The sequence below is a fragment of the Heterocephalus glaber genome, unplaced genomic scaffold (genome assembly GCF_053883595.1).
Source record: "Heterocephalus glaber isolate CG9 unplaced genomic scaffold, H.glaber_assembly_v1.0 deba00000738, whole genome shotgun sequence".
Classification (NCBI taxonomy): domain Eukaryota; kingdom Metazoa; phylum Chordata; class Mammalia; order Rodentia; family Bathyergidae; genus Heterocephalus; species Heterocephalus glaber.
In genome coordinates, this window is record NW_028258161.1 from 13,088,649 (window position 1) to 13,107,398 (window position 18,750).

An 18,750-nucleotide genomic window follows, 5' to 3' on the forward strand; every position below is an offset into this window, starting at 1 on the left:
AGGATTATTCTACATAATATCTGAGCAATACACTTCTCAACATTATCAGTCATGAAAAACAAAGAAAGACTGGGAAACTGTTAAGAGACCAGAGGAGATTAAGGGCACATACCAATTACCTACAATGTAATACCTTGGATTGGGTTCTGGAACAACAGAGGGTATTTATGGAAAAACTAGAGAAATTAAAGCCTGAAGGTTAGCTTTAAAAAAAAATGTGTCTTCTAATCTATGAACATAATGTATTATCTAATTTAGTGAACTGTTCTCTAATACTGCTAATAAATACTTATAACTTTTTCATGTGGTCATACATACAATTTTATAACTTAGTGCTATGTAAGAATGACTTTAAATTCAGTATATTTTGTAGTCAACAAACTTTTGCCATACTCTTTTATTAGTTTGAATAATTTATGCATAGGGTCTTATTAATGTGTAACTCATCACCTGTAAATAATGAGGTTTTCCTAATTCCTACTTCTGATTGACTTTCTTGTTCTATTGCAATGGACAGGGCCTCCAATGAAAGGCTGCAAAGGGATGACAGTGGTGACAGTGAACATATTTAGTTTCTGATCACAAAGGAAAAGTTTTCAACAAGTTATCATTAATTACGATGTTTTTGATAGATTTTATGCTTTATTAGATAAAAGAAGTACCCACTGTTCCAAGGTTTGTTAGTGTTCATGATACCCCCTCACCAATACTTAATTTTACTAAATAATTTTTCCACTTGAGATAATGGTTGTTCTTAAATCTGTTACAGGGCACTTTAAAATTGGCTTAAACGTTATTCTGATCTTGCACCCCATATATGTACATACATATATAAATCGCATAGGTAAAATTTGGTTTGAGATTCGTGTCTCTGTTTTGATTAAATCTCCTAATTTTCCTTTCTTGTACTTTTATTTTTGTATCAAGGTAGTTTTATTAATGTAAAGAGCTGCTTCTTCTTATCATGCTTTTTATTCTAGTGGTATCTCTTTACACATTTAGTAGACTTTGCCAGGGTTGCCATCTGGGCTACAGTTTCTATGCAGAAAACACACACAAATACACATTATTATACAGAAAAATTTCCTGTTCCTTCTTTTGGTGTGCAGATCTATGAATTCAAACATATGTATAGATCCATGTAACCACTACCACAATTGGGACCTAGGAGCAGTCCCTAGTGCTAGTCTCATTGCAACAATCTTTCCCTACTTCTAATCCTTAGCAACCAATGATTTGTTTTCTAATAAGACAGTTTTGTCTCTTTAAAAATGTCATATAAATGCAATCATTACAGTATGTAACTTTTTGAGATTGATTTTACTCAGTAAAATGCTTTTGACATTAATCCTACTTACTACTTCTGTTAGTAGTTTGATCCTTTTTATTGCTGAATTGTGTCATTTTATAGATGTAGAACAGTTTCCTTCACCTTTCACCTGTTGAAGGACACCGGGTTTTTGATGGCTAAGTTTAGGTGTCAAACATGAATGAATTAAGAGATAACTAGATAGCTGGCAGTGTTTCTGGGTATGTCTGTGATAGTTTTTCTGTGGAAGATTTGTGAGTTAGTGGGGCAGCTTTCATCCAATTAGTTGATTTTCTATCTAGAGAGATATCCATTGTTGAAAGTGGAACACTGAAGTCCATTATGATCACTGTATTGCTATGTATTTTTCCCTTCCTATTACAGGGGTACCTCAATTCATGAATTTGATTCTTTCCATTACTCTGGTTGCAAACAGAGTTGGACAGAACTGAATCAAATTCAATGGTTAGGTTCAATGTTGACCTTATGGAGAAATTTGATTATGTCTTGTCCTGTTTGGTTTGTGACCAGAAATGTGGAGAGTACTGAATTCCTGAACTGAGGTACCACTGTATTACTTTATACATTTTGGTGCTACACAACTTGATATACACATTTACATTTTCTTTACAACTGCTATATCTTCTGATAATTTGACCCCTTTATCATATGATGACTTTGTTGTGACTGGTGATTAAAACTCAACTGTGTCTGATGTAAGTGTACCTAACCGCCCTTAACTCTTTTGGTTACTATTTTCATAGAATCTTTTTCCATCCTTTTTCTTTCAGCCTGTCCATGGTAGAGTCTCTTGTAGGCAACTTATATCTGGAACTTTTAAAAAAGTCAATTTAGTCCATGTTTTTTTTTTGATTGGAAAGATTAATCCATTTACATTTAAAGCAATTATTATAGATAAGAGATTTCTATTGCTCTTTTGATCATTCTTTTATTGTTTTGTAGTTCCTTTCTTCCTCTTGTTGTCTTCCTTTGTTATTTGGGGATTTCACCAAAAATGGCATTTTGATGTTTTCCATTTTGATGCCATTTTCTCTTTTTGTGTATCAAAAAATATGTCTTTTTCCTCGTAACTATCATGATGATTACAGAGACCATTTTATCATCATAAGTCTATTTTAAGCTAGTAATAATTTAGTTTCCATCACATACAAATCTGTATTTTCACTTTTCCCCTCCCACAATCTGTCACTAGTGTCCTAATCAATATATTTTGTGTGTATTCATTAACAAATTATTGTAGCTATAGTTACTGTTAATACTATTGTTTTTATACTAGTTAAAATGGTTTATGCATCACAACTACAGTACTAGAGTATTCTAAATTCTACTAAATATTTACTTTCAAATGTTTTTATGCTGCTAGAGTCCTTCATTTCTACTTAAAGAACTCCTTTCAGCTTTTCTTATAAGGCAAGTCTACTGGTTTTAAATCTCTCAGCTTTTGTTTCTCTCAGAAAGATTGTATTTTTTCTTCATTTCTCAAGTACAGTTTGGCTGGGTATAGTAGTTTTGGTTGGCACTGTTTTTCTTTCAGCACTTAAATGCATCACCCTACTCTGTCCTTGCCTGAAAAGCTTCTGCTCAGAAATGTCATAGTCAATGCCATTGTTTGTGTTTGGTCATTTTTGGTGCTTTCAACATTTGTTCCATCTTTGATTTTTGAATATCACATGCAGACCCCTTTATGATCAAGTGATTGTGATTCTTTGATCTTTAAGGATCTAGAGGCTCATTTCTCTCTCCAGATTTGGGATGTTTTCTGTCATTATTAAGTTTTTCTACCTCTTTATCTTTCCCGCTCCATCTGCAACTCCTGTATGTGTATTACTTTACTTGATAGTGCCTTATAATGCATGGGGTTTCTTCTGTGCTTTCTATTCCATTCCATTGGTTTATATGTCTGTTTATGTGCCAGTACCATACTGTTTTTGCTACTATAGGCCTGAGTTATAACTAGAAATCCACAACTGTAGGTGTCCTACTCTGTTCCTTTTACTCAGAATTTGGTTATTCCAGGTCTCTTCTGGTTCCATATAAATTTTAGGATTATTTTTTCTGTGAAGAACATTCTGTGAAGAACATTGTTGGTATTTTAGTAAGAATTGCATTGAATCTATGTATAGCTTTTGTTATTATGGCCATTTTAATGATATTAATTCTGCCTATCCAAGAACATGGCACTGTCTTTCCATTTTCTAACGTCCTCTTCAATGTCTTTTGTCAGAGTTCTATAGTTTTTCTTATAGAGATCTTTTACCTCCTTGGTTAGAGTAACTCTTAGGAATTTTATTTTTTCAAAGTTACCATGAGTGGAACTGTTTTCCAGCTTTCTTTCTTGGTTGGGTTCATTATTGGTGTACAAGAACACTACTGATTTTTTTGTATTAATTTTGTATTCTAACACTTTGCTGAGTTAATCAGCTCTAGGAGTTTTGTGGTGGAGTTTTTTGGGTCTTTTATGTAAGGGATCACATCATCTGCAAATAAAGATAATTTGACTTCTTCCTTTCTTATGGATATCCATTTCATTATTTCTCTTGCCTGATTGTTCTGGCTAATGTTTCAAAAACTATATTGAACAAGAGTAGTGACAGTGAATACCTTTGTCTTTTTTCTGATTTTCCTAAGAATGCTTTCAGATTTTCCCCATTCAGTATAATGTTGGCAGTGGATTTGTCATAATATGGCTTTTATCACTTTGAAGTAAGGTCCTTCTATACCTATTTTCCTCAGAATTTCTTTTTTTATCATGAAGAGAAGCTGGATTTTGGACTTGCTTTGGTTCCATTCCTTTCTATCCCCCTATTTGCACCTTTTGGAGTGGGTATGTTTATCTTGTGCCATTGTATACTGGAAGTGTTTAACTTTCTTTTCATCTTTACAGGGGTCTGAAGCTAAGAGTATGTCTTAAATCTCAGAGGAGAACTTGGACTTGAATTTTTGCAGCAATGCTAAAAGTATTAGAACTTTGGCAACTCTTAAGAGATGGGATAAATGCCTTTTGCATAAAGGGATGAGCATAAATCTTTTAGGGGCCAGGTGCAGAATGTTATGACTTGTATCTAGATGCCCTCTCAAAGCCTCATGCACTCATAGGTGGGGCTTTTTAGAACTGGGTGAATTTAGGATGTGTGTTACTAAATTAGTGTACTGATTGGCTTAGCATAGTTCTGGGAGTAGATAGCGGGAAGCCTCACCCTGGGTGTGGGTGGCACCACACAAAAGGCTTGTACCCTGGATGGGATAAAAAGGAAAAGGAGGCTTGTTGTTGCTGTTTCTTTATTGCTTTCCCTGCCATAGACTGTTTCTCCTCTGCCATACCCTTCTGCCATGCCATCCTGCCTTGGAGCCAGTCAACTATAGAATGAAACCTCTACAGACTATGAGATAGAATACACCTTTCTTCCTTCAACTTTGGATGTTGGGTATTCTGTCTCAGTGATGCAAAAAAGTAACTAAGGCAACTTTTATGGGGCAAGTTTAGGATTGTACATCTTCTCTTGATCTTGCAAAGCCAGATCTGGTGCTGAAGGCCTGCCATTTACGTTTCCTAAGGGCAATGCCCTTCAGTTCAAGGTTGTAGGGGTTTCCTTAAATCAGCAAATATGAGCTGGCTGCTAAGACCCATTCCTGCATTTTAGATCCATGTCTGTCTGTGAAGGTTCAAAGCTGCCACATGCAGGTTGGCTGTCTAAAGGGGGCATGGCAGGTTGTTGGGCACAAGCACCCACTGGCTGGGGATGTCCATAGCTGAATCACTCTGTGGGCTCTACAAGTGGGTCTCTTGGTAGTCTTCTCTCCAGTTAGCAGGTACTGCACTTGGATGCTGAGAGCACATGTTGTCTGCTGTGCACTTTCCTTTTCTACCTGTTTCTACTTGCATCCAGATGACTGCTGGGAAAACCAGGTGCTCCCTTTGCTCTCATTTTTCCCTGTGGGAAAAAAAGATCACTGGTCAAAGGGCCCTTTTGGTAGCTGAGTGGTGCTCACTGGAGGAGGGTGATTAAAACGTTGCTCTGCTCAAGCATCCACTCTTGATGCACCTCTCAGCAAGACTCTGGGGCACCCTACAGAATATCCTGGCCTCCAAGTGAAGCAGAGACTGGTGCTCTGTTCGAGGCAGGGGGTGGAGCCTCCTACTCCGCCATCTTGTTCATATCACTCTCCTACTGATCCCTCTTGGGATTTGTGGGGCCTCGAGTATGGAGTCTGGTGTCCTTCATTAGTTCTGAAAAATATCTTAGCCATTATTTCTTTTTTTTTTCTTTGGTACCAGGGATTGAACTTGGGACCTTGTGCTTGTGAGGCAGGGGGCGGCACCACTGAGCTAAATCCCCAGCCCTTAGCCACTATTTCTTAAAAGACTGCTGCTACTTTATTGTCTATTTGTCTGTAATAAGACACATATTGGACTTTCATGTTTCTTGTTTTTCATATTTTTGTTTGAGTTTTACTGTATATCATTTTCCCTACCTTCCAATTCATTATTTCTTTCTTTTACTTCGTTTAACTTGCTGTTGAATCTGTTCTGTGAATTTTGAATTTGTATTATATTTTTGATTTTTGGACGTTCCCTTAGGTTTTTCTTACAATATATTGGTTAGTTTATTCCATCAGAGCAGTTAATTTCAAGTTGGTTTTTTATTTAAATGCAATACAACATTCACTTTGTTTTGTTTTGTGGTGCTGGGGATTGAACTCAGGGCCTTGTGCATGCTTAGGCAAGCACTCTACTACTGAGCTACATTCATTTTATAACCCGAATCATATAACTGTAGTAACCGTATGGGTGGGTATGTTTCTGCATCTTTTTCACTCATGTTCCTGTCTACTTGCTTAATCATTTTGGAGACTTCTGTAGTTCTAGGATGAAGATATAGTCTCCCAAAAGACTTGGTATTTACTCCTGCTTAGTGTCTATGGATATTTAAAGCAAATACAACTTAAGATTTATCAGGCTACTAAGCCATGTGAACTGGGGTTTCAAATCAGTGTAAAACAGCTTGTGGTTACCAGTTCTCTGAGACAATCCTCCACTTCCCCAACACTGAGCCCATGCAACTTTTTTACTTGCTGATTTCTGAAGATGGTAGTGTTGGCCGATGGTTTGCTTTTCCTTCATTCTTCTAGTCAAGATGTAATACATATTAAGGGAAGATCTGCTGTTAAATTATTTGATTGTCCCAGGCTGTTTTTCCTTCAGGGGGCTGAAAAGCACCTCTTACATAATCTCAGCAGGGCAAATCTTAAGAACAGAGTTTCTTATGACCTCACTTACCTCTATGGTTCTTGTCTTTGCTTAGATTTTTACATGTTAATTTCCTACTATCTACTTAGCTCATCAAAACTGTCACAAAGATTTTTTTGTTACTATTTTAAGTTTTCTGCCAGAGGACAATCTATCCCAATATATTTTCAGAAACAGAACCTCTTCATTGATTTTTAATCTTTCTTCCTTCATCGATCTCATTGACTTTATCTGTCCCTTTTCCAGACAGGATACTTTCTTCCTACTTCTATATTAAAATTTTGTATCAACTACATAGATGAGTCAGTGTGGGCCACAGAAAAGAAATACATAAGGAACTTCTGCTCCAAAAAGTTGTGGGTTCAATATTAAACAGATTCATAGCTCTACCGCTAAGAAGCTGTAATTATAAATGAGCAAGTCAACTTCTCTGGTTCTGCTTTCTGGAAACCAGGAGTTGGATCAGTTCTCTCTGTTGCCTTTCACACAGATCAAGCAACCCTGAAACACTGTGTCTCCTATACCTCCTTCCAATGTCTCTTTCCTTCCCAGCTCAAGGCCTAACTGCTTTGGTTCAAAGACTAACCACCTGCCTAAGCTGGCACAACGTCTTTATTGAAGGTGCTACCTCCTGCCTTGACTCCCTCCTCTAAACTTCTTTTTTATTTTGCTCCGTACTTATGGCATTTTAAAATTTTGTATCAGTGATGTTCTTTTCAGAGCTCCCACGATAAAGTTCAAATTTCTTCACTTTTTACACAAAGCACTTCATATTCTTGCCCTGTTCACACCTCTTATCTCACTTTTTGTGAACACTGTGTGCTGGAGCCTCTGTGGTCTCATGCATGTTGCTTCTGCTGCTTGAAGAGGCTTATCCTGTCTCTTGTCTAATTAACCCTTAACAGTTCTTTAGATAACAAGGCCAGTACTGTTTTGCTCATAAATTCTTCTAGGATTTCTCTTGACCTCTGTGATTTGGATATTTCTCCTTGATCCTCTCACATAATTTTAAATCTACTCTCACATCAAACTAGAATGCATTTGTAACTTACGTCTCTCTCCCACTAAGCTAGAAACATTTTTTGTACAGAGAAAGTCTTATTCAAGTTTGCAACTGTATTCCTGCAGAACTTGCTGAATAAACAAATGAACTACACTATAACGTATAACGTGGGAGAGGGCCGATTACACTATTTCAGAAGTCCCTTGTTAAACTATAAGGGTTGCTGTATTGAAGAAATCTTAATTTCTGTTACCCTGTGCCTCTATTTGGACTTTTATCTAAGCATCCACATTTCGTTATCCAAATTCTCTGACCTGCATACTTGACCTATTTCCCCAGATTTTCTTAGCCTTAGTTTTGATATCTTGTCTGCATGACTTCCTTGAACTGGACTCTTGCTGGGCTGCCTCTTTTTTGACTGACTTTGTATACAAGTCCTTGCTGCTTTTCTTCACTTTGCTGATGTCCTTGTTCATGATCCCCAGCCTAATTCATACTACCTGCCAAAGCCACACTTAAAAAAAACAACCCTGATGCTTAAATCGTGACAAAATAAACTAAATAATTTAACTAGTTTACTAGGAAAAGTGGAAAAGAGCAATTCTATAACAGTTTCTCCATTTGACAGATGAAGAAGAATATTAAACAATGTTTCCCCCAAGAAGGGGCAGTCAATAGAGGGTCTCCTTATTTTCACTGTTCTTTTCACTCCATTATGCTTTACTTGAGTAAAAACAAACATTTTACTTCAATACAAAGTTTAAAGCAACAGGAAGACCCACATTACTTATGAGATCTTGACATATGTATATAAAGACTTACAAACACACTGAAAACACTCCCAATCTGTGTGTGGAATTTTTGCACAGTAAAACTGTACTGTAATAACATATGATTTGTTTCTAATTAGATTCTTCACTTAGGGGGTCACAATATGAAATTAAAGATAGGTTCAGTTATATCAACAGTATGTGGAAATCTGGTTAGAAAAATCTACTAAAATTCAATCTATCGCACACATTGTACAACTTTTATTATTATGCTTTGTAATCTACTTTTTTTGGTAGCAGGGACTAAACTTGGGACCTTGCACTTGTGAGGCAGGTTGCAGAACCACTGAGCTAAGTCCCCGGCCCTGTAAGCTTTTTAGTAAGTAGGACATATAATATTAATATACAATAAGTTTACTGTTCACTTCAACCTTTTCATTCAACTTATATTTTCAGTTAATATATATTTTCAAGAAAGAATCAAGGGAATAGAGTATTATTAAAAAGGAAGCTTACCCTCCTCTTCCCAGCAGTCTGCAGCATTCCCGTCTCTTTCACTGCTTCCTGGTAACACTGTCTGGTCTGCTGGCAAGTCATCCTCTGGCACACCACCTTCACAGTCTGCTGCATCCGTAACACTGTCTTCTTCCACAATGTGGAGTTTGTCTTCATCGTCTGAATCTGAATTTGTTTCTACCACAGTATTATAATTTGTAACTGCAATACAAACAAAAAATGAATAATCAAAATGAAGTAATGTAAAACCAGTTGTTATACAACAGAAAAACAATTTACAAATGGTACTTAAAACATTGTAATTCAATGTTTTCCTTTAGACCATAATTAAAAATAATTTGCCAACACACACATATAGCACTTATTGAACACTTACTGTATGTACAGATGCTTTATAAATGCCAGCTCATTAAATGTGTACAACTTTATAATAATAGAGTTCTGCCACCTACTACTTATATTCCTATTTTATGGATATGAAAAACAATGAAGAGAGAGTATCTTGTCTAAGATCATACACCTAGGAAGTTTCAGGGCCTGGATTTGAAACTCAACAGCATGATTACATATTCTGTGCTCTTACACTACTATATCAAGCATGCTCTCTGATCATAATTGGCTTACTGCATATAACACTCTTTACATACAGTTAGAGCTTCAAATCTTTAAAGTATTACAACTTCAGAGGCCATTTTTCCTAATAGCATTGTCATCAAATCTATCACAAAAAGTATTATATCATTGAGTTGTCACATTAATATGCATTTCATATTAATCCAATACTGACTGGGAGGGAATTAACCAATTTATCTGTATAATAAAAGCATTCAAGTAATGTTTTTAAGTTTGTAGTTCTGAACAAAATGACATTCAAACATTTTCAGATGGGAACTCATCCCTTAATTGTTAATGAATTTCAATGAAATTTAACCCCAGGATTATAAAGATATATAGAAATCATTCTGAATGATTTCTATCGTTTATAGAACCCATAGAAATGGTTAAAAATAAAATTCTCTAAAACAAATAATGTAGTATAAGCAATGATTTCCTTCCCACTTCTTAGAATAATCACTCTTAACAGAATATTCAGTCGTTGATGGGGCATGGTAAACTGTTTGCAGAGTGATCCTTACTTGCTAAGATTAAGAAAGGAGAAGAAAGGAGCTTTACTCTGTCCAGATAATTAAACAGTAAGTACTTCCAGTTTTTCCTTTGCCTCCTTCAAAGAAAACAATCAACTAAATGCCTAAATGGTATTTATACATATCCTTCTCTCTACATAAATAGGTGGATGGGTGTTCTGTCTCTTCCTCTCTCGCTCTGTCTCTCTTTGTATCTCTCTCTGTTTCTTATAAAGGAATATGATTACAAGTATGGGTAAATATGTATGAAAAGGTGAAAACAAATAACCAAAAGCATCTGCTTTTATTTTTATACACCGTAGGAAGACTCCCTTGGTTCAAATGACTACCTGAAGTACCACTGTGCTTATATTAGGAATTCCTTACTATTTTGAGTCAAAAAAAGAATACTATTTTGTTGTGTTAACACTTAAACGTGAATATATTTTTCTAGGTCTTTCCCCAGGAGCAAATGTTTTCTTCCTTTATTATATGTTCACTAAAAATAAATGACCATAAAACATGCAAAGTAAAAGCATCCCTATTATTCTTCAATCTACTCTAGAAAGGTAATAAATTATAGCAAAATGTTTCAATGCAGTAGACAGGCCTGATACTAATCATTAACATACACAACTGTAATACAAACTTCACCTCATACATTAATATGCATCTTGTATTTGATAGAAATTATTTTGCCCATATATAAATCTGTCTATATATTTAAAAAGACGAATAGAATCACAAAAACCTGTTTTGGCACCTTTTTTTTTTTTGCCACTTTACAAGGTGTCTTGAAAACTATGCTCTGTCAATATATATAAAGCTGTCTTGTTTTCCTCTGAACAATTCCACAGCATCCCACTGTAAAGATATATTTTAACCAAACATCTCATCAAGTTTCTTTTGTTTCTAGAGCTAAGCACTAACAACAATGTTACAATAAATTTTTTCATAAATATGTATCTTTGGCCATTCCCTGAAGTCATTTATTAGAGAGATTATAGGGGTGGAACTGCAGAGTCAAAAGGAATCTTAAGTATATATTGTTAAATTGCTCTACAAACTGGTTCCACAAACATTACTTGAGAAGATGTGTTCAATACTGAATATAGTAAAAAAAAATTCCTTTACTATAATAAAGGAAAACTGAATTAAGATGGAACCTTGGGTAATTCATTATACTCCAGCCAAACTATGCACAGAGTATGTAGGAGTCGGGGGAAGATTTCAAAGGCTGGTCCACAGCTGCCTACAGTGGTTTCCTGATGGGCCTTTCACTGACTGTAAGATGGAGATGCACACACACTTGAAATAGGGACTTTCACTGGCAAGTGATGCACAGTGTCATTAACTTTCATTTTTACTTTGAGGGGTTCCTTACTGGCAACCTACTAAGTGACTTGTTAAAGTCATTTAAAATTGGGATTTATATACTATGCACTAAAATTAGAATATGGCTAGTATTTACTTAGGATCAATCAATTCTAAACTCCAGTAAGATCTGGCTACCACATAGTTTGCCTCACTGCAAAGCTCTCATTATGCTTGGAAATGGTGAAACTGGGTGGATGGATAGTAGAAATTGTTGCTATTTTGTGTAGAGAAGTGTCTGTGCTTCTTTGGTATACTGAGTTGACCATGGCTTTATACTGGTGCTGTTGTTACCTTTTAATGTGTAAGATTGTAATTTCGCATCATCACTATCTATTTTGTTACCTGTAGGTTGTCTGGTTAATCCTAGATTTTATGTATTTAATACATTTATATTTGGAATATTTGGGGCTTCTAAAACTCCTCAAAATTAAGCTTTTGGATTATATGTATTATACTCCAAATACTTGTTCATATGCTTCATGTTTTTCACTATTTTTAAAAATTTGTTTGTTTTTTAACCAGAGCTGCAGGGTGTTCTGTCTGAATCAGCATAGCTGAAAGTGCTCATAAAGACCACCTGCCAGTCTCTAGCACTCTAGCAAAACTCCTTCCCGTCCTCAGTAGAAGCTATCACTGTGATGTAGAAGAAAAGCCAAATATCCAAAATGCAGAGACTACATATGTCTTATAGCTGTTCTGTGAAATTTCCCAGATATATCTTGATAATGTGGCATAAAACTAGAAAAGTCCCCCCAAAAGTAATACATTTTATTGGCTAAGATGGGAAAAAGACCAAAAACTATCTCCAAAGTTTTTTTTTTAAATCCCACTGTCATTTCCTTCACAGTCACTTAGCTATAAGAAAAATCAGTAAAAACTGCTTATATTGGTTATTGTAACTTAAGATTATCAGGCAAGCTTTTGTGTGTCTGGGTCTATCTTTTTGCTTATGGGTCTTTAGACCTAATTTTCCCCACCACAAAAAATGTAGAAAATAATGTAGGTCCTGGATAAATTCTAGTAGCCAATGGGTTTGTCAGCTGTCTCAATTTTCTACCCATCCATCCATCTCCACACCTCTGTTCTGTTGATTCCTTGACTAAGAATAAAGTATCACTTGTTTGAAGTGACATTTTTATTTTAACTGACATAATATTTGTACTTAGAGTACAGTACTATAATTTAATATACATATACTATATGTAGTGATCAAATCAAGCTAATTAACATTTACATATCCTCAAATACTATCACTTCTATGTGTTAGGAGCCTTGAAACTTTTCTCTGGTAATTTTGAGATGTATAATTAATTACTGTAGACTATAGTTATAACCTGTTATTCTACAGGACATTAAAAGTACTTCCTCCACATCAACTCCATGTATGCATTACCTACCCAAGGGGCAGTATATGCTGAACAATCACAGGTGATCATCCTTATTCTGAGTTTTAATTAAACAAGATATCAAGAGAGCAAGGATAAAGAGAAATAGATAAGCAGGTTTTCAAATCTTTAAACAAAACAGTATCTAATATGAATTTAAATTTCAAAAACTGCTAACATTCTCAATATATTCCTTTTGTCACAAAATGTTGAAGACACACTGACTTCTGGTAGTGTGGTTATTATTACCTGTATTTGCTAATTCCAGGTAGCACCAGATATAGCAGCATTAACTGCATAAGGCAACTGTTCGGATGTAATGATTTTGAAACATACTGTGATTAGATTAGTGTCTGGCACAGCACAGAAGTCAGTGTGCTGCTGCTGCTGCTACCATCATCATCATCTTACTGAATCTTTGAAGCAACTCCTAGCAAGTAAATGCTACTCTATTTCTCTTTAGTAGATAAAAATATAGACTAGCTAAGTAACCTGTTTGAAGTTATGTAGCCATTAGGTTGCAGAGCTGAACTCAAACCCAGGTCTGCCTGATTCTGTAGTTTATATGTTTCATGACTGAAAACCGTTGTACTAATGACAAAGATTCTTACATTTTCATCTAGCCTATTCTGGGGACATGGAGTTCTCTATATAGCATTTATTCCATGGAAAAATTTTGAAATAACTAAGGAATTTTAACCATAATCTCATAATACTTAATAGTTTGCTCTGGGGTAATACTACCATTATAGTCAGTAAACCTTTAAAAGACTAACATTACTTTTAGCACTTAAGTCTCATGTAAATATTTATTTAAATAACATACAATCATACTAAAATGATTAGATAAATTAGATGAATATGGTTCAAAAAAGAGCAATACAATCTCAACTTTAGTCATTTCAAGATCATCTAAAATGCTTTATAAATAAAGAATCTCACCATAATGGTTTACTATGGCTTTAAATAGTAGGTTAGGCCTGCATAGAGGAAAGTACTTAAGAAGGTAGTGAAGGAAGAGGGGGTGGGTTAACTTCGCAGTCTTTTATTAGATTAGAATGGTGATTGGTACTGATTAAAGCAGAAGGCCAAAGCCATGTTCTGACCTACGTTCAGGTGTGCAAAGCTTTCCCTTCCAGAGATGTTTCTGCTTAATTATGATATTAATATGTGCTTAATCTCACTCCCATGGAGCCCTAAACATAAACTCATCTGCATAGTAGGAAAAGATAAAATTTCACTTAGAAAAGATGTAAGACTGACCCATAAAAACTAAGACTTCTTTTAACAAACTAGTTCCACACATTTCCGACTAGCACATGGACATAATGTACAAAATACCTAGAAAAACACATTTTGAATTGTCTTCTCCAGAGCTAGTTTTAAGGAGGATATTTTACATATGTTAGCATTAGGCTGAAAATAACACAAGTTTAGGCACAAGCGCCTTTAGAGAAAGGTGGAGAACACGAAGTATTTCCACTATTTTGAAACATTATTTGGGACCAAAACAACCTCTCTCTACCCCCCCACAGTATTTGGACCCAAGTAATTCACAATAGTTTACAGTAATCTTTCCTCCATAAACTGTCTTTACAAAAAGAATGCTTTTGAATGGACTGTTACTTACAGAACCTAAGCAGTATGACAAAAACCCAAGAAAAGAATGACAACAGAATAAAAAATCCAAGTGCAGAAATCACTGAATCAAAAAGTAGAGAAGACATGTAGTGGATCAGTCAGTCCAAAAGCCCAGTCATTAAAGAACGAATATAACAGATAAACTACTAGTCCACTTGATTGTGCAGAAAAATTAAGAAGCACAAATATTTGCTGTTTAAAGGCAAATGGGACTGGGGATGTACCTCTTGGGGAGGGTGCTTGCCTAGCATATGCAAGGCCTGAGGTTCAATCCCCAGCACCAAGTAAATAAATAATGAAAACAGAGTTAAAGTAACTATAAGTATAAAAGAATTTAAGACACTTATAAATAAATACTCTTCATAAATCTAAACAAGTAAATCTGAAAACTTAGATGAAATTTCTAAGACAAAGTAAATGATTATAGTTTTTACAGCACAGGCAGATAATGAAATAAATTTAGGAACTAATCAAATAGTTAACCTCCAAAAAAATTGCCAGATGTTTTCTCAGGTAAATTTCTTAAGAGTTCCAGAGGACAGAAAACCCTGCTGCTTTTTAAAGAGACAGAAAAACCAAATAGTCTGATTCTTTCTGTGAAGACAGAATAATAGCAGTCAACTAAAATCTGAGGAACGGTACTTAGGATGTGTGCATGTACCCCACACACTATGAATGATGCAGTTTTAAGTAAAATATTAAATCCATTAATACATAAAATAAGGTGAACATTAGGAAATATATGAGAGCTCACTATATTAACATAGTAAAGGAGAAACAATGACTTCTATAAGCACTGAGAGACATTTGAAAAAATAATGTATCATTCTTGGCTGATAAATACATTTTCATAAAAATCAAACTGAAGTTAGTATCATGATAAATGCTTATGTATCAGAGGCATTTACAAGATAAAGATGCATACTCCTGTTATTACATAATACTGTTGTAAAAGAAAAAAGTTTTAAAAAGAAAAGTATAAATATTGGAGAGGAGAAGGCAAAATTATTATTTGTAGTTGGCATGGTAAAATTTCTGGAATTTTTTTTAAAACACTGAAAAACAGTAAATAAATTTGATGCATGACTATATTTGATGGCTTTCCAATATACTAACAATAACCAGCTAAAAACAAAACAGAAGAAATCCTATTAGGAATAGACACACCATAGACAATACATGAAGAAGCTCCTATACAAAAAAACTTTTGGCACACTTTTGGGGGTCATAAAAGGTTTGAATAAATGAAAATTATATCTTGTTATTAGAAGATGATTTCATATTATATCAATTCTACCTAAAATAGTTCACAAATTCAAAGCAATTCTGATCCAAATACTAACATGATGTTTTAGATCCTAAATCTGAGTGATTCAGACTGATTTTCAAGTTTATCTAGAGAGGTAAGAGGTTGCTTAGTCTGAGTCTGACTGCCTGACTCATATCATAGCTTTGCTAATTGCTGGCCATGTCACTGTGGGCATGTTATTTATCCTTCTCATGCCTCAGTTTTCACTCTCCTCTTTAAGATGGTGATATACGTCCCTAACATAGTTGTCATAATGATAAAATATATATACCAGACACTTAAATACAGTACTGCTCATATGTGCTCAATACCTATTGTAATATTATCTGGGACAATAAACCTACGGAAACTTTAGAAAAAAGACTAACAATGGTAGGAGGACGTGGATAACCATTAACAGTAAAATTTATCTTGACGCTGTTAGAAATGGAAACAGGTTTATACTTTCACAGGCATATAGGCAGACAATCAATTTAGATACAGTGCATTTAGATACAATCCAAGAATAGATCTCCAAATAGAAGCTTTGCTCATCAGTGAGACAAAAGATGCATTATTCACTTAAAATCATTGTGGAAAAAATACATCCAGATCCCTATACCTCACTACTTCCACCAAAATTAAATCCACACAAATAAAAGATTTTAACATAGTGCAATCATAAAAATACTAGAAGAAAATATACTGTGTTTCTCCAAGAATAAGACCTAGTTGGAAAATCCTTTCCTTATCTGCCTTGCAGAGTAGCCACCAAGCAAGACACTAGTGATAGCAGGGTAAGGCAAGGAAGGCAAAACAGTTTTAGTGTGGTATTTGGTTGTGACCATAAATGACTTTTGCACTATTAAATCCAATGACAATTATTGATCCTCACCTCACCTGGATCTACTAGCAGTATTTGACATAATCCATTACAGTGGTACCTTGGTCCGGCTGCAACCAGCACTGTGGAAAGAATTAAGTTCATGAACCAAGGTACCACCATAGTTTCTCCTTTTCAAAACAATCTCCTCTCTTGACTCTACAGATTGCCTCTTTTCCATTTCTTTTCTGGATCTCAATCTATCTCATAGCTCTAAATGCAACTGTTGACTCCCAGCTTTACATCCAGCTCAAACTTCCCCTAACCTGACTTGCACAGCAACATGTCTCCTCACTGCCTCCACTTGGTGTTTCAGAAAAACCTGTTCTACCCCAAACCCTACCCCTGATCTTCCATAATCTTCTCCATTTCAGCAATGGAAATTTGATTCTCCCAGCTGCTCAGGTCAAAAATCTTGGAGTCCGTTTTGACTCCTGTTTTCTCTCGCCCCCACATCTCATCTAGGGGGAAATACCTTAAAGATATTCTAAACAGTCCAACCTTACAAGTTGTATGGAGTAATTTAGGTCCTCTGACCTAAGCATTCTGGAAGACAGAAGAGTGGAGTCAATATCTATAGTCTCTGCCTCTGAGATGTGTGCAATTTTGTATAAAATATTAGTCAAATATATTAGCTACTCTAGTCAGAAACACGACATTATATAAATCCAAAATAAAAGTAATGTAGAAAATATTCTACGAGTTTTTATTTAATTATCTCTAATCTTTTTTATGCCTTGCTAATAGGCCACAGAAATAAAATTATGAATATTTTCTTTTTATTTGAAATAGGTTGTTGGAAAGTTAAAAAACTTTGAACTGAAGTACCACAGAAGTCTTGATGTTTAGTTTTACCTGAGTTATCTGAGAAGCAGGGGGAGTTGTACTCCTCTCTTGGCAGGACATATTCCGGAAAAGTAGCAATCTCCAGTAAGCGAGAAAGTCATGAGATCCAACCATACTTCTACACGTCTAATCTTACAGAGTAAACAGACACAACGGTGAAAAGAAGTAGCACTCTTACAGTCACAATAGCACATCTAACACCATATACCGAAATGAATAGAGAAAAGGGATATTCGAAAGTATTTTAAAGGAATTATGACCGAATGTCTACTACTGATAAAACATTAAGTCAGTGTCCCTTATGCAGTTTTGCACCCTGCACCAACCTTGACCCACAAAGCACTTATTAAGAATTCAGTACTTTATATGCATTAAATCAGTAAATCCTTGAAGAAACTCCTTGAATTATCTTCATTTTACAGAGAAGGAAAGTGAGAGTTTACACAACTTAGAAGGTAGACTAGTCAGTACTGGAGTCAGGATTCTAACCAAGGCTCTGTGGCTCTAGAGACTCTTCTCTGTACAAAGTTACCTTGAAATAAGCAAAATAGTACAGCCCATAAATTAAAGAAAAAACTTCAAAGACAAAACAGAAAAAGTGAGATTTCCAATAAATTATTAAACACTTCATTGACAAGTACTTAATCAAATCTTGCTGAACTTCTCAGAATCTAAGATAATAAAATATTTTTCTTTACTTTGAAATGAAAATGGAGGACATCTATAACCATAAAATCTCAGTTCAGAGATTGTTTTATTCTCTTGATTTAAAATTTCTGATGGTTCTCTATTGCATACACCACAAATCCAAAGTCTTATGCATGGCAAACAGCTACCTCCAGACATACACGTTATGGCCTGAATTATCTCTTTGTCCTCTTCTTTTCTGCCCAGCATATTCTACTCTCTAGACATTCCCATATTTTCTTGCTTCCATTCTACCTTTTCCCCTCTTCTCTATGGATAAATTCCCATTCATCTTTCAGATAAATAGCCACTTCTCTCCTGTCATCTTGTTTATTTCCTTCAAAGCATCCAGCACAATCTAATTATAGTGGCTACTTGTTCATTTCCTCTTTCTCTACAGTAATTTCTCTATATATTAGTTTTCTGTTGCTACTATAACAAATTTCCATATTCCTAAGAGGCTTAAAAATAACACTATTATAGTTCCTGAGGTCAGATGTTCCAAAGCAAGTATTGTTGGGCCAAATGGAAGGCTGCGGCAGAGCTGTATTCCTTCCATCTCCTTGCTCTTTGTAATTTCTCCAGGATGTCTACTTTCCTTGGAATTTGTCCCCCTTCTATTTTCAAAGTCAAAAATCACCAGTGGAGATGT

At 35.2% G+C, this 18,750-nt stretch overlaps 1 protein-coding gene across 26 annotated transcripts in view; it reads right to left on the reverse strand.

The window, feature by feature from the left end:
- Positions 1–18,750, reverse strand: part of Zeb1 (zinc finger E-box binding homeobox 1) — a 200,398-nt gene that overhangs the window by 67,498 nt on the left and 114,150 nt on the right. For 22 of the 26 annotated variants that reach the window (XM_087207023.1, XM_087207007.1, XM_087207002.1 and 19 more), the window contains one exon: positions 8,868–9,068. The exons of 1 other annotated variant lie outside the window; for it this stretch is intronic. Coding sequence is in view for 10 of the 25 variants with exons in the window: in XM_087207007.1 (XP_087063133.1) it covers positions 8,868–9,068 (201 nt within the window). In the remaining 15 variants the exon portion in view is untranslated. Of the gene's footprint in view, positions 1–8,867; positions 9,069–17,420; positions 17,543–18,750 lie in introns of all 26 variants that reach the window. 3 more of the 26 variants (XM_087207021.1, XM_087207020.1, XM_087207019.1) reach the window with 1 other exon arrangement.